The sequence below is a fragment of the Colossoma macropomum genome, unplaced genomic scaffold (assembly GCF_904425465.1).
Source record: "Colossoma macropomum unplaced genomic scaffold, Colossoma_macropomum, whole genome shotgun sequence".
Taxonomy (NCBI): Eukaryota; Metazoa; Chordata; class Actinopteri; order Characiformes; family Serrasalmidae; genus Colossoma; species Colossoma macropomum.
Genome location: NW_023495386.1, coordinates 801,909 through 829,349, shown reverse-complemented (window position 1 = coordinate 829,349; position 27,441 = coordinate 801,909). Strand labels below are relative to the sequence as shown.

General features: G+C 38.3%; 1 protein-coding gene across 3 annotated transcripts; it reads right to left on the bottom strand.

The window, feature by feature from the left end:
* Positions 1 to 635: 635 nt before the first annotated feature.
* Positions 636 to 27,300, bottom strand: LOC118801988 (high affinity cAMP-specific 3',5'-cyclic phosphodiesterase 7A-like). Of its 3 annotated transcripts, none has more exons than XM_036562412.1 (13): positions 26,354 to 27,300; positions 17,703 to 17,763; positions 15,313 to 15,450; positions 13,850 to 14,022; positions 13,186 to 13,249; positions 12,090 to 12,185; positions 11,868 to 11,968; positions 11,519 to 11,650; positions 7,603 to 7,694; positions 6,411 to 6,555; positions 4,847 to 4,943; positions 3,638 to 3,718; positions 636 to 2,941 (listed from the first exon to the last, which is right to left on the bottom strand). In XM_036562412.1, the coding sequence occupies exons 1-13, from the start codon at positions 26,489 to 26,491 to the stop codon at positions 2,748 to 2,750; spliced, it is 1,512 nt and encodes a 503-aa protein (XP_036418305.1). In that variant the 5' UTR covers positions 26,492 to 27,300; the 3' UTR covers positions 636 to 2,747. The 3 variants fall into 3 exon arrangements, with proteins under 3 accessions (XP_036418305.1, XP_036418306.1, XP_036418307.1); XM_036562413.1 differs by having other exon boundaries at positions 13,850 to 13,998; positions 26,354 to 27,299; XM_036562414.1 differs by lacking the exon at positions 26,354 to 27,300 and adding an exon at positions 22,327 to 23,188.
* Positions 27,301 to 27,441: the final 141 nt, after the last annotated feature.

The following is a 27,441-nucleotide window of genomic DNA, read 5'->3' as shown; positions in this document are numbered from 1 at the left end:
ACAAGAGAAGAAGATTTAAAACTACTGCCAACTTTTCCAGGCCAGGCCTCCCCAGCAAATTTAAGTGTAACAGACTGTAAGATGCTAAGACTCTCTGAACCCCAAAACGTCATCACAGGATCTTCAGGTAGTAGGTGTCAGAAACTGACAGTTATAGTAAATGCCTCCCTAAAGTTTTTGCTGCCAAAAAGGGTAGTACCAGTTACTGAGGCCAGGGGTGTACTTACTTTTTCAATGGACAAAGTTGATTTATTTTAAATAAATGATTGTAAAGTCAAATTTCCATAGTTGTTCTATTATGTAACCTTTCTCTTTTACATACTGTTTAACTGAAGATAAATTACTGATATGTCCACATATGTCAAAAAAAGAGAAACATTCCATGGGGTGTACTTACTTCTTCACATGACTACAGTTTTAGCATTTGGATTTACACTGTTCCAAATTTAAAAAAGTGAAAAACCAAATGAACTAGTGTAAATAGACAAGAATATTCTAGAGCCACAGATACGACACACCAACAACATTTGAGTTTGTTGGTGTTTGTTTGTTGGAGTGGAAAGTTGGGGTACTGTGCTCTGTGCTTCAGAAAACACAACAAATGTGGCATAATAGAGGACACAAAACAGAAAACCTTTTCTGTCAATTGCCTTTTTATTAAAGAAAATGTTACCGCAATGGGTGTGTATCAAAATCAGTTTTGGCAAAACGTTAGAAACGACTCTCCTTCGATTTGTTAAAAGCTTGTATTCAAAAAGAACTTCCCACAAAATGGTAAACAGCATTCTCAACTCAACCTCAGCCTCCTTGTGCTTGCCAAGAAAGAGCAATGCAAAATGATCAGAGAATCTATTTGCATGTGTATGGAGTATCTAAGATTCAAATTACTGATCTAGGAAAATCCCCCACCCATCCTCAATGGGTTTAGAATCAAGACGTGAAAGATAATTGACCCTAGATCACCATTCACAGCTGTCTTCTACTGGAGGGGACAAACCAAGCAGGAGAGTGTCAGGAAAATGTAATAAGGGCACATCAAATAAATGAGGAATGTATCAACCTGAAAATCAAAAACAGAAAAAATACCTAAAAGTCCCTCGCTAAAGGCAAGCAGCTGCTGAAAGAGGTTGAGCTCTCTCTGTGACAAAGATTTGGTCACGCAGCTTAGTGCATAGCTTATAAACAAGCTTAGTTATTAAACTGCTTTGTCCTATGAGTCTTTATAAGCACCCTTACAAAAGCTTTAGAATAACTGTCTTTACAAGGTGTAATAACTCATTGAGCCTCACTGTCTTTATAAACACTGTTGTAAAGATGTTGAAACTCACTGTCTATACTGCTATATAGACAGTAAAACTCACTGTCTTTATTAAAAAAATGCTGTAAAGGTGTTAAACTGTCTTTTTCAAGACTTACAAAGACTGTTATAAAGGCTCAGTGGGCCATGTCATCCCTCTCATCTGACCAATGATGTGTATAACCCAGAGTGTAGTTTCTGTAGGCAAACTCACATTTCAGGCTGACTATGAAGACTCGAAGTAAAAGCTACACACACCATAGTGTAGAGTTTGAGGGGTTAAAATAAGTACACTAGATGCCCAAAAGTTTGTAGACGTCTTCCAATTAGTGAATACAGCTACTGTTGGGTGCACCCACTGCTGACACAGGCGTTTAATTATGCACAGTTTGCTTAAACAGCTTGTTTAATCTGCATAGAAAAGCACTGCAATAAAATAGGATACTCTGAAGAGGCCACACACGTGCCTAAGGTCACCATGCCCAATGCCAATGGTCGGCTATAAAGCCCCACAGCGTTAGGCCTTTGGGATGAGCTGGAGTGCTGCTTATGATCTAGAACTAATCATCCAGCACAAATGCTCTCCTGGCTGAACGCAAATCATCATGTCCCAACATCTAGTGCAAAACCATCACGTGAAAATAGAGGCAGTTACTGCAGCAAGGAGGGGAGAATACTCCCTATAAATACCCTTGATTATGGAAGAAACACAGAATGAGCAGGTGTCTACAAACTTTTGGACATATGTTGTATGAGTGTGTGTCTGTATTAGCAGGGACAGTAGAAGTAGTAGTGCTGGCTTATGATGTGCTGTGTATGTGCAAGAGCGATTTGCTCATGGTTCACAGTGTAAAGACAGAAACACACTGGTTTTATGGCGTTAAACGCATCAGTGCACTTACTTCAATGTGTTTATATGTGCGTGCGTGTGTGCACAAGTATGCATGTGTGTGAGAAAGAGCAAAAACCGAGTGGATAAGTGGAGTATGGCACGTAACAGTAACTTGTGTCATCACTTGTACAGTTCAATATTAAGTACAGTGTAATGGCACATCAGTTCAGGAGGAGCGCGCACACCCCTTCTCAGCTCAAACAGTTTATGTGTATATGTCTGTATGTTGGTTTCCATTCCCTTCAATTCAACTTTCAACTGTTTCACACACAAAATAAATTAAACAGAAGCTTGACGAGGAGCACTGGAAGAATAGGCAGTGTGAGGTATTTCTGTATTGCTCTATGTTTAAGAAGAAAAGCTCTTATTAAATATAATAAATTATGTTTAAAATAAGAAACATTAGTGGTTTAATGAAGTGGGAAGTGTGTGCAAGCATGTGTGTGTCTGTATTCACGGGGGTTGGCAGTACTTCAGTCTCTTACCCTCCTTGGCATAGGTATAGTATGTGTTTGTTTTTTGTGTGTGTGTGTGTGAGTGTGTGTGTGTACAAAAAGGTCATGGCCCCAGGCCACCCTGAGGTAGAGTTTTGGATGATGTGCTCTGGGTGCTTTCTTTCAGGTCCTCCTGTGGTAGGTGGGTCCATTTGTACTTGTTAGAAGTCATGTGACCCAGCATTATATGGGAAAGGGGTGTGTCTGAGAAACGAGCCCACTCCACAAACAATGGCTCCACCACAAACGATATAAACCCTATCGAAAAAGAGAGAAGGGGACAGAGACAGAGAGGATGTTTGTATGGTATGTAAGTAAGTAAGTGAACATATGAGTAAGTACATACTCTATTTTGCCGAAAGTATGTGGAAACCTTAACATCACACCTATATGAACTTATTGGACATCATATGCCAAAACCTTGGGCATTAATATATAATAACTGTCTAATATGTTTTTGTATGGTGTATGGTGTAATAGTATCCTTCACTGGAACTAAAGGACCAAGCCCAGACCCTGAAAACTGGCCCTACACCGTTATTGTGCTGATGTTGCTTCCAGAGGCAGTTTGGAAGTGTATAGTGAGTGATACAACAAAGGATAGGGGTTTCTTATGTCCTGTGCTCTTCAGCACTCAGTGACCACTCTGTGAGTTTGCGTTGGCTGCCTCTTCAGGGCTAAGCTGCTGTTGCTTTCAGGTGCTTCCTTTTAACAATATTAGCACTTTGCAGTTGACAAGGGCACATCCAGCAGGGCATGAACTGACTTGCAGCTAAGGTGGCATTCCTTTGTCTATGCAGATTGTACGGCTATGTACTTGTGGCTAAAACACTCGAACTCAATCATTAGGAGGGGCATCCACATACTTTTGTCCATATATTGTAGATGTGTGCATGAATGTGCAAATGTGTTTGTGCGTTTTTGTATTTATGTTCATGTGTTTGCCTAAAGTACCGATTTGTATTTTGGCCACAGTGTTTGCATTCCTGTCGCATAGTACGCTCACATCCAGATTCTGCCTCTTCTCGATGTCACCTACACAGACAAAGAAACACACAAACAATTAATCCATGTCACACAGTTTGGAGTCAACTCATGCTGAAACACACTACAGCAACCACTTTTCCCCTCCACTTCCCACCCACTAAATAGGTCTCCCTATCTATGTTGGATGGTGCTTGGATGGTGAAGACAAGTACATGCTTCCTGTGAATGAAGCCAAGCCACTGCTTTTTCTCATTGGACAGCTCTATGCCCACACTAGCTAGCATCAAGTGGCAGGGGAATGAAAGAGCCATCCTACCCACATGGAGCATGCAAGACCAATTATGCTCTCTCTGATTCCTGGCCTGGGATTCAAACTCTTCCAACATACTACAGCTACCTTCCCCATATTTCTCCCAACAATATGGAGAAAGCTTAGATGATTGCACCACGTAGGAGCACCTACAGCTACGTTCATTACATTTATCAATCACACTACAGCGGGGTCTTAAATTAATACTACCTGGGATATTCTTTTTTAAGTATGAATTTTAACTGCATAAAAGTTATTTTGCCTAAAGTTTTACTAAATGTTTTAAACTAAAATACTCAATACTAGCTAGTGTACCTTTTCAAGGTATGAATTTGAACTGCAAAAACACTCATTTATCAGTCAGGTTTCTGTTACCACAAACCACAACAACCACTACTTACTATTATTAATTTTATTATTATTATTATTATTATTAGTAGTAGTAGTAGTAGTAATAGTAGTAGTAATACAAACGCATAGAGTACCTGATAAATATTTTGTGTTATAGTGGTTTACCCTTTGATGTGGAAAAAAATACTTTTAAAGTTCACAGGCTTCCAAAGGTGCTTAGCCCAGGGGCCCCACAGACCATGATTCATCCCCGATTTAGGCAGTTATTCAGCACATAGCATATAGCTTATAGCTATAAGTGAATATAATGCTGTCCCTGTGGAAGTAACTGAACAGGGCTGGGCTGGGCATCTTAGTGTTTAGATCATCTTAAGTGGTACCGAGAATGTTCAGCATGATGCTTGCGCTACCATTTAAGAATCATCTTAGTGCCAAGATGCTTCTGGGAATTCCAGCCCAGGTCAGCTGAACTGAACTGACTAAAGAAGGTGGACAGAGTGAGTGTGGGTTTGTACCTTGATTGAAGAACTCGTCAGTAACTTTGTGGCTCCAGAGCTTGCTGAGGTGCCAGGGTCTACAGGGGTTACAGATATCTGCACATTTCAGAGCCATCTGAGAGAAAGAAAGAGCAACAGAGAAAAAGAGAAAGAGATATTCAGGGTATTACACACAGCAAAATCACTGCAGTTATACAATGTAATGAGAAATCAGCACTTTTGAGCACAGAATTGGTTCATAATACACCTGCAGTGAACAGTGTCTGAGCTGGGTGTAATGCGTGTAGCATGCAGTGCATTTGCTGTAGAGTTTTAATCAGGCCTGAAATTTTGGTCTAAACCTGAATACAGCCAATAACTTTCTTTCCAAGCTATAACATGACCCATAACCAGGATTGGGATGTGATGGAATACAAGTGTTGGGAATATGTTTTTAGAATACAGAAATAAAATCAATGTATTCTGAATACTGCCTTTATAAAATGTAACTTGGACTGATGTATGTTTTTTTGACAATTATTTATTTTTGTTATTTTTAGGAGAATACACTTAAAATACCTACAATACCTACCTACAAAATAAGAAAAAATATATACAACCATCAAAAAAATCATTCATAAACATGTTTATTAACTGTTTTAGAATCAGTGCACTGAATGTAGCAAACTCGTTAGACAAATTAATTATAAAGAGAACCTTAATTAACAACTTCTTTATAAACACTTCAGTCCCTACTAAAGCCTGAGTAGACTGATAAATTAAGGTGATAAACCAGTTATTTATCCACATTACTGAGCTCTATTAATGGATAATCAAACTAATAATCTCCTCAGTAGTGGGCATGTTTGTGAGAGAACACTGGTGCATAGCATCAGTCTTGTACTGGACTCCTGCTTGGGTGATTATGGGAGCAGCAGTAGAATGAAGCAGGATGTGTGAAAAAATTGAGACTTTTTGTGACTTCAGTTATAAGAAAATTGTTCGTGAAACATATTAACAGAATAATTACATTAAGAAATCTGCCAAGCTGTAACAGGAGGAACCGTGTAAATTAAGTAAAATTCCCATGTGGCTTACCAAGATGTATTCTAAATGTATTCTGAATATGTTACTTTTTATGTATTGTTATGACATACATTACTGAACACAATCAGGACAGTTTATTCAGTATTCTGCCATCTTCTGCCTACTTTTTCAAAGTCCAATCCTGCCCATAGCAACAAGTTTGTATCTGCTGTGTTAATTTCCCATGCTTCCATTTTCTCACAGGTGCACTAAATTCACAAGCATGCCTGATTAAAACAAGGTAATGAAAGTAGAGGACACAAAGTAAGAGGTAACTAAAGGAGGGGGAAGTACAGGATGAAATCTGTTAAAAGCTGGAGGCATGCTGTATGAAATCTGAGTGCAATGCATATTTGGCAAATGATGTCTGATCCCAAGTTTGGATAAATATTTTAAGCTCTAACAGTATGTGTTGAGTGTGCTGTTTTCATCATGTGTGTTTGGGCAAGGTGCATTTATAAGCATACTATGTAGTGTGTGTGTGTGTGTGTGTGTGTGTGTGTGTGTGTGTAGTCACCTGCAGTACGAAGTGTCTGTTCTGGCTATTGTTCAAGTGTAGGTCAGCTCGGTCCAGGTGTGCTCTGAACTGACTCAGATATTCGTTCTGTCTGCTAATATCAGTCGCCAGAATCAAAGAACCCAGTCGTTCCTCCAAGTTCTGTCTACACACAAACAGACAGTTTTTATTCATACTGAGTTAATGAGAGAGGAATGGAGACAGTGAGGGATATATATATGTGTATGTATGTGAGAAGGCACAGTGAAAAATGTGCCTTGATAAGACCCCAATATGTGTTACAAATGCATGAAATGAAATTAATATTCAGTTTAAGCTCCAGCTAATCATGCAAACTGTACACAGGACCACGTACTAATTATGCTATCCTTACAACGCTCAGGACTTAAAAGGCACAGTAAAGAGATAGAGGTGTTAAAAAATTACTTTCTTTCCCACCAAAAACAAAACAAATTCTACCCACATCAAGGCATCTTGTACTGCGCTTTCTCACATACATACATCTGTCTCTGAAAGGCAGTAGAGTTATTCTGCTGGTAAATATTCTTTCAGCACATGCTTGAGTCCTATGAATCTGTCCAGCCACAATGACAGTTTCCATTGTTAAAGAAAGTTTCCCAACAACACGCCTTGGATACTGTTAATTTGGATAGTGTTAATTAAAACTGGCCACTGCTAGTTGATTACACTTTAGTACTTTGAACAGAACATGTAATAAGCGATAATTCCAAAATCTCCACCAATTTTTGGTGGAATCCTCCCTCAGATACATATGTATGAAAGAGGGAAATGCATTTTGTTTGCTTTGTATGTAAGTGGTGCATAAACTGCATCCGTTTGGTATATATGTATTTGCATTTGAAAAGAATTACTACATCTGGCCACAGGTAACGGAAACCCAGAATCACAGGTGGGAGAAAACATGAAACACCTACAGACCCTGGTTTAAACTGGTGTCCACAGGGGCAAATTGCAGAGGTTATGTCAGATTATTTTAAAACATCAACTCAACATACCTACATACGCATGAGATTCTTTATTGTTTAGAAGTGTTCTTACACAGGAGTGTCATTTCTATATTTTCTATATTTATATATATACACACATTTAAAATAGATGCTATATATTTTTTCTTGAGCTGCATGTGAGTGAGTGCAAAAGAGCAAGATGTTTTGTGTGTGCGTGTGTGTACCTGTCCTCAGATGGAAAATGGGACAGAAGACCTGATTCTCTGAGCAAGCTGACTGCACATTTCCAGTGGTGGTTCTCCAGTACTGATGTGTTCTATAACACACACACACACACACACACACACACACACACACACACACACACACACACACACACACACCTATCACTCTCAGAAAACAGGTACTAAACTGTCACTGCGGTGGTACCATCAAGGGAACATCTTCAGTACCTTTAGTCAGGGAACATAATTGTACCATATTCCGTTTCAGTTATATATATTAAGCTGAAATCAAGACTGCATACACCTAGGACTAAACAATTCACTGTTTTTCTTTTTTTAAATCACAATCGCTATATTGGTCTGAAAAATCACAATTACACATTTTCCCCAAATCATTCAGCCCTACATGCACTCTGTCCAGGCTTTTTCTATTTTAAAACATTAGGTTATGAGAAGATGCAAGTATTTCAACTGGAAAAGTGAGTGTACCTTTGAAACTGATTTAATTTACACAATTGGACTTTAAGAGCATTATTGTACCTTTGAGGATACATTCACATTGTTTGTACCTTGAATAAAAATGTACCTGTACAGTACCTTTTTTCTGACAGTTAGGCTGTTCTTCATTTTCTATCTCTTGGCTTTGCCTGTGTGGTTTCACTCAGCTGACACTGAGTCTGTAAGCATTATCAACACTCAAGTACGAGATATAGCCAGAAGTGGAAAGTAACAAATTATATTTACTCTTGTTACTGTACTTGAGTATATTTCTGCCGTAACAGTACTATTTGGAGTAGAAAAAAAACACAGCAAATGTACTTCTACTTGAGTTAATTTCTAATAAAGTACTTCTGCTTCGCCAATTATAAGAAAACCCGATTAAATTTTAAAAGTCTTTAAATTTAAAAATGAAAAATACTTCATCCCTGATTCAGAGCCTTTAGGTTTAGTGGAGAAAGAAATATTACATTTCTTGTTACATACATGTTACATATTTTATCCAAACTATCATCTTCAACCGTTTTCAAATGAACTAAATAAAACACACAACACTATTGTTATATGGTATCTTCTTCTTCTTCTTGGTACACATTTTTTGTCTGCTAACTTGTCCCAAAGTATTTGGGATATTGACACCATTCCAACTCCGGAATGTTCCGTCTTGTATACAGGAATGGTGTGCTTGTATACTGCTTTTTGATTTGACGTACGATTTTTGTAGAATCCTTGTTAAATGACTATTTTTCCCCCCATAGGAATGAATTGAGTGCAAAAGTGGCACAAACATCTACTGTACTTCTGCTTGACCAAAGAACTCTATTTTGCATATACTATCTCAGTGCAGGCCTCCGAGCACAAATTCAATGTTCTGACCCGCACTCATCTATCCAACCCAAGGCCTATAACTTAATTTGCCTGACAGCCACCAAACCAAGTGTACTTAATCAGGGTAGGTCCCCAAGCTTTAATCCACAGCCATACTGAACCACACTCCTCTATGTGTGTATGTTTTCTCATCCCTCTTTACTCCTATAGCCTCCCATTCATTTTTAACAATACCTAGCAACCACTAGGAAACCCCCTAACAACCACTTAGTTAACATAAAAAAAGTTTACTGAGGTAGAAAGAGTAGTATTAATAACTGTTCTTTCCCACCAAGACATTCTATAGAGGTGTCATTCTACTCTGGATCAAAAATTTGGAAACAATATTTTGAATACAGTTTTGTAAAGTACTATCACAGGACATCAATGCCATAAGAAAAGGCAGAGGAAGAGTGCTGAGATTTGAAACAGTGTTATTCTGTTGAAATAGTGTTATTCTGTTGGCCAATCTTTTTTTGGAAAGTGATCAAGGCTTATGACTGCTGCCAGTTAACTGCTGCAGGCGAGGCAGACGAGGGGGCTGGAAAAGGTTTTAAAAATAAAGACAGAGAGCACAGGGGAATCCACAAAAACACAAAACAAACACACACACACACACACACACACACACTGAAACCGTTACACCTTTGAGGCAATTAGTGCTAGAAGGGATTACACAGCCATAACAGACCAGAATAACAAGAAGGCAGAACTAGGGTGGAACAAATGAGACGAGGCAAGAGTGGGAGCAGAGAAGTGTGGGGACTGGCGCAAAAGGTTTAGTACATCTGGCCCCCTACATGTTCTTATTTTCTCTGCCTTGTGGTATTTGTGTACTACAAACTAATGCACATGTCCCAGGCCAATGAAATTAACAGTGGTCAGATCTGGGTGCAGAGGTATGGGATGCAAAAAAGAAAATAAAATTAAAACAATAAAATGTAAATGCAAATCTTTTTTTGCCATTTCTTTTTCCAAACATCTGTGCAAATATCCTGCCAAAATTGAAAATGAAATGAAATACCTACATTTGCAATTTCATTTTTCACATGAGCATGAGTAATTTGTGACAAAAATAAAAATAAATTTACTATTTAGCATTTAAATTAACTATTTGTCATTTCATTTTAGTCGTTATTCTGGTATTTCATTGTCATATCTAAAATGAAAAAGCTAATAGAGAAAAGAAAACACAAGCTTCACTTTGACTTTGGCTTTTCTTCATGAAATGCAGAATATGTGTCAAAACTAAAATTAGAATGCAATGTTTACGTTCTTATTTCTTTTTTATAGCAATAGGCTGCATATCTGACAAAATTAAAATGAAAATGCAAAATGGATAAATCAACAGCAAAGTGACAATTTGTGATTCAGTTTTCAGCATGGACGCGCTTTAAGTGTCAGTCACATCGACACCACCTGTTGGAGATTTACTTTTTCATTTCATACTTTGCTTTTTCGTTTTCAAATTGACCAACATGCAAATATATGTTAATTAACACTAGGCGGGGGTATGGGGTACATTTTAGGACATCTTCAGACCTCTGCATCAGAACGGCATCATTCCTCAAGCTAAATGACTTCAAGTCTCGAGAAAAAACATCATCATGTCTCAGATCTGGTGAAACTGTACATCCAACCAAACGCCGTCAGACCAAACGGCCTCAGAGAAAAGGTATCAGACCAAATGCAAGCCTGGTCGAGCATATACTGGTTCGTATTACTTAGAAAAATTGTGTATTCTTGATATAAATGCCAATATATCATTTTCACAGTTTTTTCTGTGGCCGTTTGGTCTGACAGTGTTTGGTCTGATGTTCAGTTTCACCAGATCTGAGACATGACGGTATTTTTTCTCGAGACTCGAAATCGTTTAGCTTGAGGAATGATGTTCTGACACGGAGGTCTGAGGATGTCCTAAAATGTACCCTGTAGCCCTGCCTAGTGCTAATTAATATATATTTGCATATTGGTCAGTTTGAAAACAAAAAAGCAAAGTGGCAAATGAAAAGTAAATCACCAGCAGGTGGTGTTGATGTTCGTTTGCATTTGCCTTTTTATTCTGACACTTAAAGCGCGTCCACGCCGAAAATGGAATCACAAACTGTCACTTTGCTGTTGATTTATCCATTTTGTCAGATATGCAGCCTACTGCTATGAAAAAGAAATAAGAATGTAAACACTGCATTTTGGTTTTAGTTTTGACACGTATTATATGTTTCATGAAGAAAAGCCAAAGTCAAAGTGAAGCTTGTATTTTCTTTTTTCTATTAGCTTTTTCATTTTAGATATGACCATGAAAGACCGGAATAACGACTAAAATGAAATGACAAATAGTTGTTTTAAACTTATTTTTATTTTTATCACAAATTACTCGTGTTTATGTGAAAAATGAAATTGCAAATGTAGGTATTTCATTTTATTTTCAATTTTGGCAGGGTATTTGCGCAGATGTTTGGAAAAAGAAATGGCAAAAAGAGGTTTGCATTTACATTTTATTGTTCTAATTTTAATTTCGTTTTTGGCTCCCATACAGAGGAAGTGTCCTTACCTGGTAGAGTGAGGCCAGATAGTGGTTGGTTTTGATGAGGAAGGTTTGATTTACACCTGGATGATCCAAATCATGAGTTGCAGCAGCTAGCAGACCCAACAGGATATCACAGGATGTCAGAGACTCGGAAAGCTTGAAAAATACACACAGACACACAAAAAATTTTATTAGATGCATTGGTGTTTACCAGTCTTACACTCATACTATGGTGTAAAACAGTATCTCTCCCTCCTCCCCCTTTCTTCATTCTTAGGTCACCCCCTCTCACTGCTGTCACCCCTTTCTCCCAGTCTTGCTCCCTGCAGGCTGCATCTCCTGGCCTGGCCTTCCCCCTCAATAACACACACACCTGTGGTTCCTGCAGGTAGCAGTACATGGCCTGGGTGACATCGGCAGCATGGAGAGCATTGTGATACGGGTTTTGACTGCGGTAGGCTTCATGTACCATCACTATGGAAAAAAAAAACATCACTGTATCTCCTACGATGAATTTGAAGCCTGTATTACCACTTGCATTTAGTAAACCAACCCAACCCAACATGTGTGTATGTGCATGTGTTTGTGGGCTTGCCTAAAAATTGCCGCAGTTTGAGCAAGTCCAGCCGGAAGAGCTTTATTAGTCCATAGTCACTGAAGAGGTGAAGGGTTAAATCTACTAAACTCTTTCCTGTGTCAAGAAAGAATGAGCAGAGGGGTATAAATGAAGTAATGACATGTCTCTTCTACAATATGAGTTTTACTTGGAGCGAACTGTTGTGCTTGAAAAGAACCGCTGTATAATGCAACACAACAGACATGCCAAACAAAACTCTTTACCTATCCAAAAGGACCAGTTTTACTGGAAAAATAAATACTGATGTATTGTTACATCCTTATTACCGATACTAATACTAAGGGCTGTGTTATGCTTTATTTTAACGACATATATGAACAGCATTGATCATATATTGTCTGTGTAGCTTTTTGTATCTGGAGAATTAAAAGCTCCACACTCTTTAACTAAAATCCTAACACCTCTAGCCACCTTTACATCAGTTGTAAATATGCTTACTCTGGCATCCTACATCAATGCCAGAGTAGTCTCTGGAGTTTGATTTTCCATGTTAAAGACTTGGAAAATCCCATTCTGATGATGAATTGCAAAGGTGGGAGGAATGCTTTAAAAAAAACTACAACTGCTTTAGGGTACATTTTTGGTGGCAACCTACTGTGAAGTTTTTTTATGTTAGCAGAGGGAAGCCAAATAGCTAACTGTATTGCTAGGAACCATACATATTATTTTAGGTGTTTAACTATAGTAATTGTCTTCAAATCATCATTATAGTCAACACAATGGCTTACCTAAAAAACTACAGCTTTGCTGTATTTATTAGCCTACTGATCAGTGGCCAGGCTAGTAGTCAGGATTGGCTGACACCATACGAATTTTCAATGGTTGTATGATATATTTGCCTAATGAAAGCTGAGAAAATGATATAAAATGTCAAACCCAGGAGGTCGAAGGACATAATGATGTTCTACAGAATAATGTATTATAACATAATGAACAACATAGTAAACCTGTTTAACATATTTCGTGTTAGGCCAAAAATGCTCCTTTAATTCTATATAGTGTATTAAGAAGAGCGGTTACTGCAATTACAGGTAGTAGCCAGTAGGTGGCTCACCATTTGAGAGTCGATCAAAGAGGAAGACATCAAAGCTCCAGCTTCCAACTTTGCGCAGCAAACACTGTCACAGAACAGAGATTTCACAATGAAAAACATCAAGCACATTAAATGCACATACACCCTAATATCTCTAATTAAAAAGAAATATGGAAATATGGCTGTTTTGCTCACTAAGGGGTAGATTTATGTTCTGCACTGAATATAAAGTTGTATGCAAAAGTTTGAATACCCCCAGTGAAATGACATGTTGAAACAGTGAAAATAAGTTAACATACAGAGAACAGGGACAAACCTAAATAGGGCATTTTAGCGCACAATTTGTATTTATTTGCTGAATTTAACATATTGGAAGAAATATATCATAAAATATTACATATGTATTACATTTTGCACAGGCCACATTTAGTGTTTTTTTAATAAGTTAAATTTAGCAAATCCACAGTAATTGTGTATTAAAAAGTACAAAAATGTTGTCTGTAAATGATGTCAACAACAAAACAAGTAATTTGACCACGGTTGCCCAAACATTTTATACGACTGTATATATCTTACTTTTCTTATGTGCTGTCTATGATTACTTTTTTTCACCACAGCCTGTTAGCTCTCTTTGTGCTCTACTCTCTCTATTTCTGTTCTTGTAGTCCTTCTTCTATCTTCTCACCTTAGCTTGGCCGATGTACTCTTGGTCTAGAGTGTGGTGTGTGGCATGTGTGTGATTTCTGCTGTAATGTGAAGGGTGTAGGTTCTTCTGGAAGCTTAGAACACTTCTGACCGGCTGCTCTGCTTCCGATCCCACAGTGTCCGTCCGGGCTGCACAAACAACACCAAAACACCCTGTTTACAGACATGCAAACAACACCAGAACATCTGTTTACAAACAGACCATCTACAGTTATCTTACAATTTCAAACTGGGCCTATTTCCTACCTATAGCTTTATCTTTGACGTTAATGTTGTCAGTCATATTCATAACATCATCCATATACTTCAGAGCTTATAGATTTACTCAAAACTGTTCTTACATGCAAGTTTTAGGGGCAAAATTGTAAATCATTTTAAGTAAATATTAAGCATGTTTTCAGAGCAGTGTAATTGCTTTCTGTTTTGACAGTTATAGATGAATGTGCTCTAGAACACTGACGAGAATTTCAAAAAATAGCATTCCATCCCAACACTCCACTTCAAAAAACATTTATTTGTAAAACCAATTACTTCCATTCAATATTTCATACACTATGCTAAATACAGTTAAACAATACTAATCATGCTCTCTTTGAAATCAAACATGCAGTTGGGACATGATTTTTAAGTACTGATGATATCCATGATATACCCAGAAAAGCATATTGTGACATATTGTGATGTAATTTATCATGATAACGATAAATATGGTCACACTGCCCAACTAACTATGAGTACTGAAAAAAATGGAAGTAAAATATAAAAGTAAATTAACTCGCTAAAACACCATCTAAAAAAAAACAAAACTTCTCCTAGAAAAGTAAAATAATGAAAAAGATCTCTTCTTAATATTACTGTAGTTTCTCCTAGACAACAATGTGAGGAGAAGAAGAAAAAAAACCTCAGTTATCACGTGTCTCCTCTTGAGTTTTCATAGAGATCTCAAGGTCAGACATTGTGCTCAGATTTGACAAGAAAGGCTAATGTTTATCTGCAACTAAACTAAGGACAAGAATTTCACAGTTTCTATCAGGTTTCTCATCTGAGACTATGAGTCTTCTCAGTTTTGATGCTGTGAATAACTATTATCACTTTTATCTAGGCCAGAAGTATCTCGTGTGTCCTTTTTGTCTAAATGCTATTTTTGTCTATGGAATTTTAGTCTCCTCAGCTTTCAAAGAGCAATTTTCTTCTCGGCGAATTTCATGGGAAAACAGAAGATAACATGGAAATAAAAATACATTAAACATAAAAGTTATCACTTTGGTGACTATCACACCTGTGTTTTTTCAGCATTTGAAACACAAAAAAGTGTTTGTTTCGCATTGTAACCTTTAATCTATCTATCTATCTATCTATCTATATCTATATCTATATATATATATATGTGTGTGTGTGTGTGTGTGTGTGTGTGTGTGTGTGTGTGTGTGTGTTTGTACTCACACTGAAGAGGTCGGAAGTCAGTGCAGAAATGTGCGTGCTGTCGTCTCTGTGTTCTTTCATGTCTGTCTTTTCTCTCATCTCTCTCTGATCTCCCCTGTCTCTCCGGTGTGTAACTTGTTTGAGCTCTCAATCGAACATCTGTAATACCATATACAATACACACCATGAAACATAACTGGGATTGAGGATGGCTTCAGATAACAATTAATCCTCAGAGTTTAACTGCCTAGTCCTTATGTCTGTGTGTGTGTGTGTGTGTGTGTGTGTGTGTGTGTGTATGTGTGTGTGTGTGTCAGCATTTTAGTTATCTGCCTCCATCTGCTGGTGAAAGCCCAAATGCAGAATGTATGTAGTAGTGCCCGTTAGAGAGTTATATACACTAACGTTTATAAATACATCAATTACCCCAATGGTGGAATCAAACCAAGGACCTTAGTCTTCAAAGGCAGCTGCTTTCGTAGTAAGCCATACTGAGACTCAACTGATATTTGCAAAATTGTCAGGCTGTGTGGAGCAACTAACATTCATAAATCTTCTTTGCCAAAAGATAAATGCAGAAAACGTGTTTGCTTGATGTTTGCAACTTTACTGCTGAAGCTCCTGCTAGTGTTCAAACAAAATAATCACACCTCATTTTGTGATCAAGATGACATTAATCAAATTACAGGATTTCCTGTGCAGTTTAGGAACATAAACACAATATGACTTTTAGACACAATATATTTTAAACAGAATATAAGAATGGCTTTAAATAATTAAATAAATAAATAAATAAATAAATAAATAAATTTGCGAAGTGTTAGGTCTTATTGAGGATAAATATAAATATAAATATATTTATAAATTATTGACCTTGAGACTTCACCTGTGGTTTTAAGACCACGTTTGAGAAGATGCAATAAAAATCCAGGGAAGAATATAAAAATTCATTTTTCAAACTTGAACTGGAAAACAAGAGAGTTTTAAAAAGGTTTGCACTCGCAAAATTGTCAGGCTCGGTAGAATACAACACATTAAGGAACTTGTATTCTAAACACGAAAGAAGAAGAATCTGAGCAGTTCCAATAGGGTTCCAGCAACTACAGTACTTGGACCTCTATTTAGACCAACCACCCAGCAAGGAACTGGAACCTGTAGTGAATACTGGGAATTGGTGAAGTTAAGACTTGGGACAGTGCCCAGTGATTTAAACAGAAACCTGTGTTTATTCAGTTCAGTGTCAAGCAACATTATAACTACAGCATTTGCATATAATGATTTCACATTTATCATATCATTTTGTGAAAAATGAGAAATCAGCTCAGGTTTAAAAAAAATATAAAGTAACTCATTACATAGACTTTTTTGTTTAGTTTTTTGAGTTGCTATATTTCAAAATTAAAACAACAAATATTTTCTACAGTGTATTAAACATTAATTGACATGAAATCTAAGTAACCTCAGGTGTTTGTAAGTATCTAAGAGAAAATGTCTGATGGGATTGGGTGATGAAGAGTCCCAGCTAGTGGGCAAACTGAGTTATATATTTAAATTCTATATTATTAACCTAACTGAGAAGCAGAACTAAAAAAAAAATAAGAGAACTTCTATGAAGTTTGAAGGTAACCTCTCAAGTTAACTCAAGAAAAGCTATGTAATCAGTTATCCTATACTTTTTCATTCTTAAGAGTAAAGCTTCTGATATTTCACCTCATGTATTAGAATATGTAGAACTGAATTGCAAAGGGTTCTATAGTGTGTTAGAAATGTGGCCATGCTGAAAAGCAGCAATGTGTGACATGGCTGAGAACATGCACAGAAAGAAACACACACAGAGAGAGAGGCCCCTGACATCAGTGCCTTTATCTGAAAGGAGTGAAAAATTGTATAGATTACCAAATACCTATTTTCTTTTCCTATACTGAGACCCAATAATTCTGCTTTTAAAATGACTACTCTTTAAAATTAAAAAAATAAAAAAAGATTTAATTGACATCAATGAAAGTACCACCCCACAGGAAGAAATGCAAGCTGACAACATGATATGACACCATGAGAGTATGTTCTATTTTAGGTTAGATTTGCTAGCTTTTAGATTTTCACATATGTCATCTTGGTCAACCTTTATTAAATTTTCAATGAACTTTGTTAAATTCCCCAAAGCTTTTGGTGGTAAATTAGCCAAGAACTCATGCTGTCTTCTTTATATTTTTTAGTTCAATGTTGCAAGGAAAAAAGTCTCTTGACCATCCAGCAGTCATTTCACTTAAGCTTATGAACTAAGTTCTACTCTTCCATGGTGTGTGGGAGGTTTACAAGGGAAACGTAGAGTTACAGAGTTTGTATGGTGTGTGTATGTGTGATTACTGTGGGCGTTTTTAATGTGTGTTTATGGTGAGATGCTGACATACCTAGCATGCGGATGTAGAGTGCTGTCTGGTCTGAGCTGTCGTATGAAATTGCTCCTCGCCTCTGTAACGAACACAAAGATTCAAACAAAACAACATGTAAAAAACAACACTGGATAATATTTATACAGCCATGGCCAAGTTTATTGGCAAGCAGATTTACTGGTCATGTGTTAGAGCAAACCTTCTGAAATCGACAGAAACGAGCTTGGGCCACTGTTGCTGATTTAACTTACAACTTAGGAAAGCAGAGTAAAGTTAGTCTTTAGTTTTCTACATAGAAAATCAAGAGACTTTGACAAAATTATTGGCACTCAAGAGCAAAAAATGAGACATCACTGAGATAGTGGCACCTGAAATGTAGGTTTTGCATATTATACAAATGAGCTTGAAATCCAATATGGCGGAAGTTCATGGTTTGTGAGCTTTTTTTTTGGCATAAGCCAAAGAATTTGAGTGAAAAAGAATTTGGACTGCAGGAGTATAAAAACAGCTGAGTAACTGTACTTTGTCACTGTACTAAAGCATTATTTTGAAAGATTTGTATTTGACTTAAGGATTATACAAATTGAATACTTGTACTTTTACTTACAGTTACATTTCCAAGAAAACAAAACATGTATTTTACTCCTTACAATTAATTTAGACCTCATAACGAATCTCAAAGGCCATGAGGTTCTTTTCTTTTGTTTTCTCTTACCAATCAGTTTGTTAAGTCAGTTTTACCTATCTATATTAAGAAAGCTGTGATGAATACTTAAAATACTAAATTTATGAACAGTGGAAATGACAATTTTAGTAACTTTAGACACCACCTAAACCATGGCAACATATGGACTTTCATGCCAACGAGGCACTCCTGTCAACCAAACGTTGTGGGTGGGATGTCAGAAGACACTTTTGTGCAACCACTGACTATTTAACCTGTTAAGGCAGTGAAAGCACTAAAATGTGCAGGGCAGTGTTTGTCTGACAGACTTATGAGCCTCTGCTCGAAGCTGGTCCCATGTCCTTGGTCACTGGTCAATGCCATTGGTGGCTGTGTAACCACCTTAGTGCTGAAAGATATGTATACATTCTAGAGCAACATAGGCTGCTTTCTAGATATCATCTTTTTCCAGGGATGCCAAGCTGCATTCTGCACTTAACAACAGCATGGCTGCGTAATCAGAGAGTGTGGGTGCTAGACAGGCCTGCCTGCAGTCCAGACTTGTCTCCCACTGAAAACGTCTGGCTTCATTATGAAGCGCAAAATACTGTCCCCGTACAGTTGTGCAGCTGAAGACTTGTAATAAAAGTATGGCAAGAAGAAAAATACTCTTTCAAAACTGCCCATCTTAAATCCACAACTGTTAAGTGTTTTTTAAGAGGAATATGTTGTAACAGTGTGTTAAACATGCTCTTGACCTTTTTTGTAATGTTTTGCAGGCATCAAATTTGGAATAAACATGTATTTACAAAACAAACAATAATGTTAAAACATCAAATATTTTGTGTGTTTTTACAGTTTTCAATTTACAACATTAACATTAAAAATGTAAAAAATTGCTTTAGTCAACATTTCACATGATGTCATAAATGAGGTTTGTAGAAAACACAGACAAAACACACAAACAGACACAGCCAGTACTTACAGTACTGTTCCACTAGCTATCGTAACACACACACGCACATACATGGCTGATACTTATACAACTGTTTTACTACACACACACACACACACAGAAGACAGTGATAGACGGTTAGTGCAATGCAAGAGCACTTCATTCTCTGCCTTAATACGGGCAGTTATGTGTGCATCAGGGTTAAACAGACAGAGACATGAACCAACTCTCACCACCATTTTTTTTGGACACACACAGACACTTTCACACACTGTCAGAAGGGCAATCCGAACGGGCAAATAAGTGCACTATTGTTTCATTATTTTCATAGCAGGCTAGCACTATACATAATCAGCACACACACACACACACACACACACACACACACACACACACACACACACACCACCCAAGACACACAAAACCACCACACACAATAAACTAAAACTCACACAGTCAAAGTGCAAAGACACACTGCCAACCTAAAAACACAACCTCACCAAACAGACAGAATAAGTATTTACAATAAACCCTCAGTACAACTATATATGGGTATTATTTAAAATATTAAATCACATGCACACAAAAAAATCCCTCCTGAAACGTGCATTGTATTTTTGTGTATTTAGTCTCTGCGCTAACTTGAGTTTCTAAGCTCAAGGGTATATTTAGACTTTAGCCTATTTGCACTAGCTTAAGCATAGGTTTTCTAAGCAGACAAGAAGGACTTCTACTAAATGTAAATGTAAATATGTAAATGTAATACAAATATCATAATTATATATATGCACACACACACACACACACACACACACACACACACACACACACACATCATGATGTATATATATATATGCGTGTGTGTGTGTGTGTGTGTGTGTTAACAGACTCCTGATTTAGGGAAGTAGGTCTCAATGACCTTTGAATGTGTCCATGTGCATGAGTATGTGTGTTACTGTCAGTTACACAGACATCTTTTGTTTTTCCTTTTCACTGTCAAATATGATGCAAATGCTAAAACCAGTAGCACCCAAGCATTCAAATGTAACCAAATACACACATACAGACACTGTTACTCAGGAATCCAGTGGGTAGCTAGAGCTAGGACTTTAGTCCAGGTCATAAACGTGAAAAATGAGGAAAAAAGCACCTGTGTGATAATGCTAACTTCTGTTAGTGGCCTTATAGAACTCTAGTAGTATGTAAGGGCTAAGCTAACAGCAATTCACATTAACACTTTTTGGCGGTTCTACATTCTACGTTTTAATTAAAACCTGTAACAGACATATTCTAATAACTGACTGAAATCTGGTTAGCCACGTATTCACACTCAGTGATGTAAAAGGGATTTTAGAAGGCCTAGACTGACATTTTTTTCTCACTGAATTGGTTCTACCCATTGTAAATAAATATGAGATTTGTTGATACTACAATTAGTTCCTAATTGCATTGGTGGTTATTCTAACAGCTCCTAAGACCAGCTCCTGAAGTACTAACCAATGGGAGAGCTTGTTTGGCTGTATCTACCTAGGTACCATGTAGAAAAAAAAAATGTAGATGGATCCTTTTTTGTAGGTCATTCCAAGAATTTAACCTTGTTGTTTCCAAACAAAACTAAAGAAACAAGAATATTACTATAATACTTGCAGAGTTTAAATACAACAAGCAAGATGATTACATTACATAAACATCAACTAAAAATTACAGACATGCATATTTTTATTTTTTATATATTTTAATGTTCTATTATTATTAGCCCATTTCACCATGAGCTGCACTACAGTCCCTAGCATGCACTTCAACATAATGTGTGCTCCCAGCCCCTCCCCAACAATGATCTATGGGACAGTGGTTACACCTCAGTTCTACACAACTCTTCACAGTTCCACACCAGTCGTATCACCAAACAACTAACTGCAGTTCAGCCAATATAAACACTTAACAGCTCAACAGCTCAGAAATTGAGCCCAAGTATTAATGAACTTGCAGCAAAGAAAAGATGCCAGGTGTCTAGTTTAAGCAAATAGGTAGGTTTAAAAGACCTAGAACCTGGGGACATTTAAAATTTGATTATTTATTATTTATTGATTATTAAGTATTCATGTAATATTTCAAGGTCTACTACAGGTGCCTATATTTTACTGCTGATGTTTTAGCAAATTTTGAATAAACAATGGTCAGTTCAGTTTATAGCAAAATGTTAATTAAAATTAAATTCTCTGGCCCACGGATTTGTTGAGATTTTTTGATATGGCCCTTTTAGTGGTTGAGTTTGACACCCCTGCCTTAAGGTCTAGAAGGTTCCCAGGGTTCCCCGCTGTAAGAATCCATTATACTCTCTTGTCTTCTATACATTCCTATAAGCTCTGAATGCAGATCAGCGCTAGATCTCACACACTCTCTCTCACACACACACACACACACACACACATTAGCACCCACAGACACAGACTAAGAGAGCTTGTGTTTTGCCTTGGGCCCTACGCTCAACCATCACACACAGTCCTCTCACTGCTTCTTCCAAAAGACAAACACAAATACATGTATTCGCTGTCATGCACTGAGGTATAGAAGCTTTCCTTAAGTTACAAACTATGTGACACTGACTGTCTCAGCACTAAAGCTGAAATATACAAAAAGACATGAATGTGCAGCCGTTTGTTTGGTACAAATGTAGCACTCCTGATGTTTATCAATGATGCTGCTAAATTGTAGCAGCTCAGCCATCATGTGGGAAGCAGCTGATACACCATTCTGGAAGAGGGAACATAGGTGAGATCTTTGTTATTTTTAAACAACACTAGACATTCATAGACTTTCACATTACCTTAGCTTAACCTCTTAAAGCACTAAAGGCCTGAATGTGGTTCCTCACCTTAGCTCCTCACTCTTATAACTACTTACATATTAGTTTTATAGTAGTTACAAATTAATTTACAGTTACTGAATGATAAACCTTAATTAATGAAAAACTGAACAATAGCCCTGGGTTCAATAGGTTGATCCACAATGGCTATGATTACCTGAACATTGGAGTTTAGAGTTATGGTCAGCTAGACTGAAATCCATCCACCTGGCTGCCTGAAAGACATTCTGTGCATCTTGTACAGAGGAATATTGTCAGTATCCTTGGAGCTGAATTACATAGTTGCCCTTGTTTTAGCCACAGCACTCATATGCTAAAACCCCTAGTTTTACTAAAGGCAGCTTTCACTTCCTTATCACAAAGTCGCTGGGTCACATGACCACACTCTAGCTTGCTGTGTCCAGCATTGTGGGTGACATCCCAACTCTTCCAAACTGCTCTTAGTAATGTGTAACGTGTATTAGTAATGTGAATTTAGTTCAGAAAAATACTTTTATTTTGAGACAAAAGTTTATAGCATGTTCTACAAAATGGTGACTTTATCAACCTAAGATATACCCTTTAATAAGGGGTTCTTCAAGGGTTCTTTAGTAAAGGCAATGGTTACATAAAGAAGCATGACAACTCAAAGAATCATTTGAATGCTTAAATGGTTCTTTGCCTCATTAAATGTTTCCTCTCTATGATGGACAACCTCTTGTATGTGGTTGTTGAAAGATTCGACTTATCATCAAAATGGCTTCCACTACTGTTTTGAGTAAAAATGGAAAAAGCGATCGGTTATGGCTCCTGCACTCATAGAAACAGTGTCAGAATCATATGTCTGATGAATAGCAATTTGAGATTCAGCCATGTGTGCACAATTCCATACTGGACAAACAGCGCACTATTTTGTTATAAAAGTCAGAACTTAAATAATGTACTACATACGAAGGAGGGGGCCATTTGAGATTCAGCCACTGATAAACCGTGCTACAACGTCTTTGCTAATTTGTGCCACACTGTGCTCTAAAACAACGTGTCATCCGACTGCTCAGTCGGAGCTCGTTTGTGAAGTTAATCGGGCACTGCTGCCCCCTCACACTGCACGGCAAATCTGAAAATCTGAAAGTGTTGTTTGCCTTGGCAATGTGCGTTCATGAATTTGTGGGGCAGAGCTTCTGAAGGAGCACTGAAGGGAGGGCTGTATTTGTTTTCTGCTAAATTCGAATATTACCAATCGAGGTGCATTCCAATCGCCCTTGTAGTTCCCTTCAAAGTGTACCGCAAAGGGTATTAAGACATTTTAAGGGTGATTCCAAACCACAGGGAGTGAAAAAGTTCCAATGTGGAAGCGAACTTTAAACTGCACAGAGAGTAGTTAACAACAGTTATTTACTTCGCAGGAAGCTGCAGGAAAGTTTATCCATCAGTCATTGCAGGTCTCTTGAAGATGCGAGTTTGAATATGACACTGTAGGATGTTCCGAATGAAGGTATTTATTAACTGCAGTTCCGTTAACCAAAATCCTGTACTCAAGAGTGTAGGGAACATAACAGTATTGCTTTAGGGACCCTGTGGAATGGAATTCAGCGGCAGTCTCCAAAAGAACTTAATGCACCTATGTGGCATCTGGCCCGTCCTTGATTGATATTGGCTATCAGCCCATTGTACCAAAATGCATTTGGTATCGGCCCCAAAAACACTGATCAAAATGCTGAAAAGTCTGAAGAATGTTACCTGAGTGGCCCACATGCTTCAAATGTTCGTGTTACTGTCAGAGGTAGCGTCAAATCTCAAACAGCTCCATATTCTGTGAATAGTGTGCTATGCAAGTTTTAAAATTCTACCTTCTACAGCCAAACAGTCCACTATTTGCTAAGTATGGATGTGGCTGAATCCCAAAAAATATTTTTAGCAATATTAAGCTCTGGTGTGGTGCAGGAGCCAGTATTCAAATTCCTACATAGTGCACTATGTAGGGAGCAGGAAGTTATTTAAGATATAGGCCCCAGCATGGTGTTATATAACTTGTGGTGGTAATTTGGTGACCAAAAAGTGCTTATAAATGAAGATTTTTGCCTTAAACCGTGCTATGTTACGATATATTCACAACTGTATGACAAAAAGTTAAAAAGTTATGACATGATCGCAATATTCAGTGATAGGAGATCAAACATTCTTCTCCTAATTCAGCAGTCCAGGGTTGCTTGGCAACATACATTTCTTGGTGAAATACTTGTTTATGTAGATTGCTATTAATAATAAATTAAATTATTTTCTAAACAATTACATATTTTATCATATTTTATGTTGGCCACCACTTCTTGTCTTGCCTAAGAACACCCATCCCCATGATAAAATCGCAGTAATGAACGGCTTTGAGTGGTTTATTGCTTTATTAAACATTGGGCAAACTCTAAGCTTAGTACAGCACTTAAATGAGCACTGAGTTAAGTATTAATTGTAATGTATTGTACTGCACTTATTGAAATGTATTGTATTGCACTGTGCTGTGTTTAACTCTGTTTCTTTTCTCTAGGTATCAGCATGGATTTTTGTTTCTAGCAGTATCTGAGCTCAGGACTAGCTTTCTCTCTAACCTATTGGTAACTAGCAAAGATACTTTCTCTAGATAGACAAAGCACCTTTTTGTAAATCTCTGGATAAGAGCATCTGCTAAATGCTGTAAATGTAAAATGTAAATGTCTGACAAAAATGAAACTAAGTTACTGTTTAAACTTTTTCATGTTTAATGATTTTGATGAAAATCAGCAAACGAGAGGCTTTCAGAAGTTAAGAGGGGAGTTTTGGCAATACAGTTTTAAATTTCAAAACAACCATTCAATATTTTGAATTTCCAACTTTTCATTGCTGTATTCAAATTGTTACACCTTAGCAACAACACTGTGACATTTATTTATAGGATCTACATCTTAACCACAATATGCAATGTGTTGCAGTTTGTGTGTGAGGGAAGTGTGTGTTACGGCATGTGTATCAGTATGTTCTAAAGTTTGTATGTGGGGTGTGTGTGTCTTTTAGAGATAGTTCCACTTATCTTTTTGCTCTTCCTGCTGAGGGGGTTGTCTGATTTACATTATATTTGAATATGAGCTGAAAAGTCCCTTTACTCTATAACAAGAGTTCGTGTATGTGTGCATTTATAAGAGTGTTTGTGTGTGCTTACCTTGTGGAAACGGATTAAAAACCCAACAAAACTGCACAAACCGAGAAGTCCAGTGCAGTGCCATGTTTGCGCCATGTCTCAGCCTGCTATTCAAGGCTGTGCCATGTGTCAGTATTAAATATCAGACATGAAATGAGAGCTCATCCTGCTCAGTCACAGGAAGAATGAGGAGTTTGATAAGACTATGGTTTCTGAGGCATTCTGTGAAGTTTGGAGAATAACGGTCAGGACTTCCTGCTTTTTACTTCCCCTCAACGCTCGTACATCAATCCATGTGTGTGCATGTGTGCGTACATAGCCTATCTATGTATGTGTACACAGCTCCTAGGTGATTGTTGTAATGGACTGTTGAAGCAGCTTTCTGTTCTGTCCTCATATACTGCACATGACCTATTGTTTTATGCCACCGTTAAATACTTTAACATTGATCACATATCAGCTTCTGTGGCCACAATGTCGCACAACTTAGTGAACTGCTCACTTTAAAACACATCTGATACAACTCATCGCTCACAATGAAGGCCTTCCTGCTTTGTAGACAGAGGAACACTACACAGGACACTTGTGTTCACACTGTAGAGGCTGACTCCACTCTAGTATCTAGTAACAGACTAATGGGCATCTGCATACTCAGCATGTAATAACTTAGTAGCCTTTTCAGGTATGTAAGAGCAGAACTTATTCTGGGCTCAAAACCACAGTATATTCCCCCAAAGAAAAAGTGGAAAACTGTTTAACCCCTTTAAACTGCAAGGTCCCATATGTGGGCCACACTCCAGTGACTCACTCTCATAACTGCACCGCACCATTTAGAGAAATTACTGAATAATAAATCTTGAGATTAATAATAAAAGAACAACATGCTTGCTGTGAATTTGTCAAAACTACTGCACGAGGAAGCCCAGTGGGGTCTTTGGATGGGGAGGCCCGCTCGACCCGCGCTGTGTCTTTAAACTTCTCTGGCTTGCGGGCCCTCGCGCCGCCTGGCACGGGGGTCCCGCTCGAGCTCACGTACCTTTGAGAGCTGACGGGGAGCCGGCCCACCGAACAGGACCGGGCTGGAGGTGAGGCAGATCGCGCCACGCCGGCCGAGGACGTGCTTCGGTACCGGCCGGTCCAGCGGCAGCACCGGCAACTGGTAACATACTTCCATTGAAGACTCAGAAGATGCGGCGAACAAGCCAATGTCAAATCAGAGCAAACAACAGTCAACACAGGAAACTGAAACGGGCTTCGAATCCATCTAATTTTTAGGGGTGGTCGTAGCACAAAGATTAGGACATCATCTCTCGCGCTGTTTCCCCTGACTTCGTACTTAAACGAAACGTCGACTGGTCAGACAGTCTGGTCCACCCGCTCCGTGCTTCCCTCTGTCCCATATTTCAGTCGTTAAGTTTCTAAGCGAGAGCTCCGAAAAAAACAGGCCGCGCACCAAAAAACATCACTCAGTCCGTTTGCTTCCTCTTGTTAAAGCAGTATCTCGTCCGATCGAGTCGAAGCTTGGTGGGACATTCCAACATCAAACAACTCCCGGAGGCCTCTCGAGCGTGAACGAGAAAAATGAAAAGTCGACCAGGAAGACGACGATGTGTCCGGGTACAGCTAACTGGGTCGCGTGTAGGCGAGTCCGTCCCGTCCGATCCGCAGCTGTACAGACGAAAGTGGCAAGTTAGCAACGCGAACAGAGTCCTCGCGCTGCAGGCGGCCGCAGCGCTCCGGATTCACTCAGCATACTCGTGTGAGAGTGAGAGAGCAGGCTGCGAGCTCCCCGGCTCAAAACAAAAGACATTTTCTATTGTGGCTGTTAAAACAATCACTCCTGAAACGACTGCAAGATTTGCGTGATGTGCGGAACAAATGCGAGCCAGGGATACGACGGGCTGTTCGGTACGGGACACATTTTCCCTGACCTCCTTCGAAACAAAACCACTGGCAGAGGTGGGATCTGGCAACGTAAAGCTCCAGAGTCGCTCTCGTCCTATTATTTCGACCCGGCAATATACCGCCTCCTCTGATTGGACGACAGCAGGAGCTTTTCTCTGGAAGAAGACGCTCATTGGTCAGAGACGTGTGCGAGGCAGCTCCGCGATGGAATGATAAAGC

Coding starts and splice junctions, on each gene's coding strand:
- LOC118801988 (XM_036562412.1), bottom strand. CDS start 26,491: ATGGAAGTATGTTACCAGTTGCCGGTGCTGCCGCTGGACCGGCCGGTA. Junction 11,969..12,089: donor CAAACTGCGGCAATTTTTAG/GCAAGCCCACAA, acceptor TTTTTTCCATAG/TGATGGTACATGAAGCCTAC. Junction 3,719..4,846: donor TGACGAGTTCTTCAATCAAG/GTACAAACCCAC, acceptor TTGTCTGTGTAG/GTGACATCGAGAAGAGGCAG.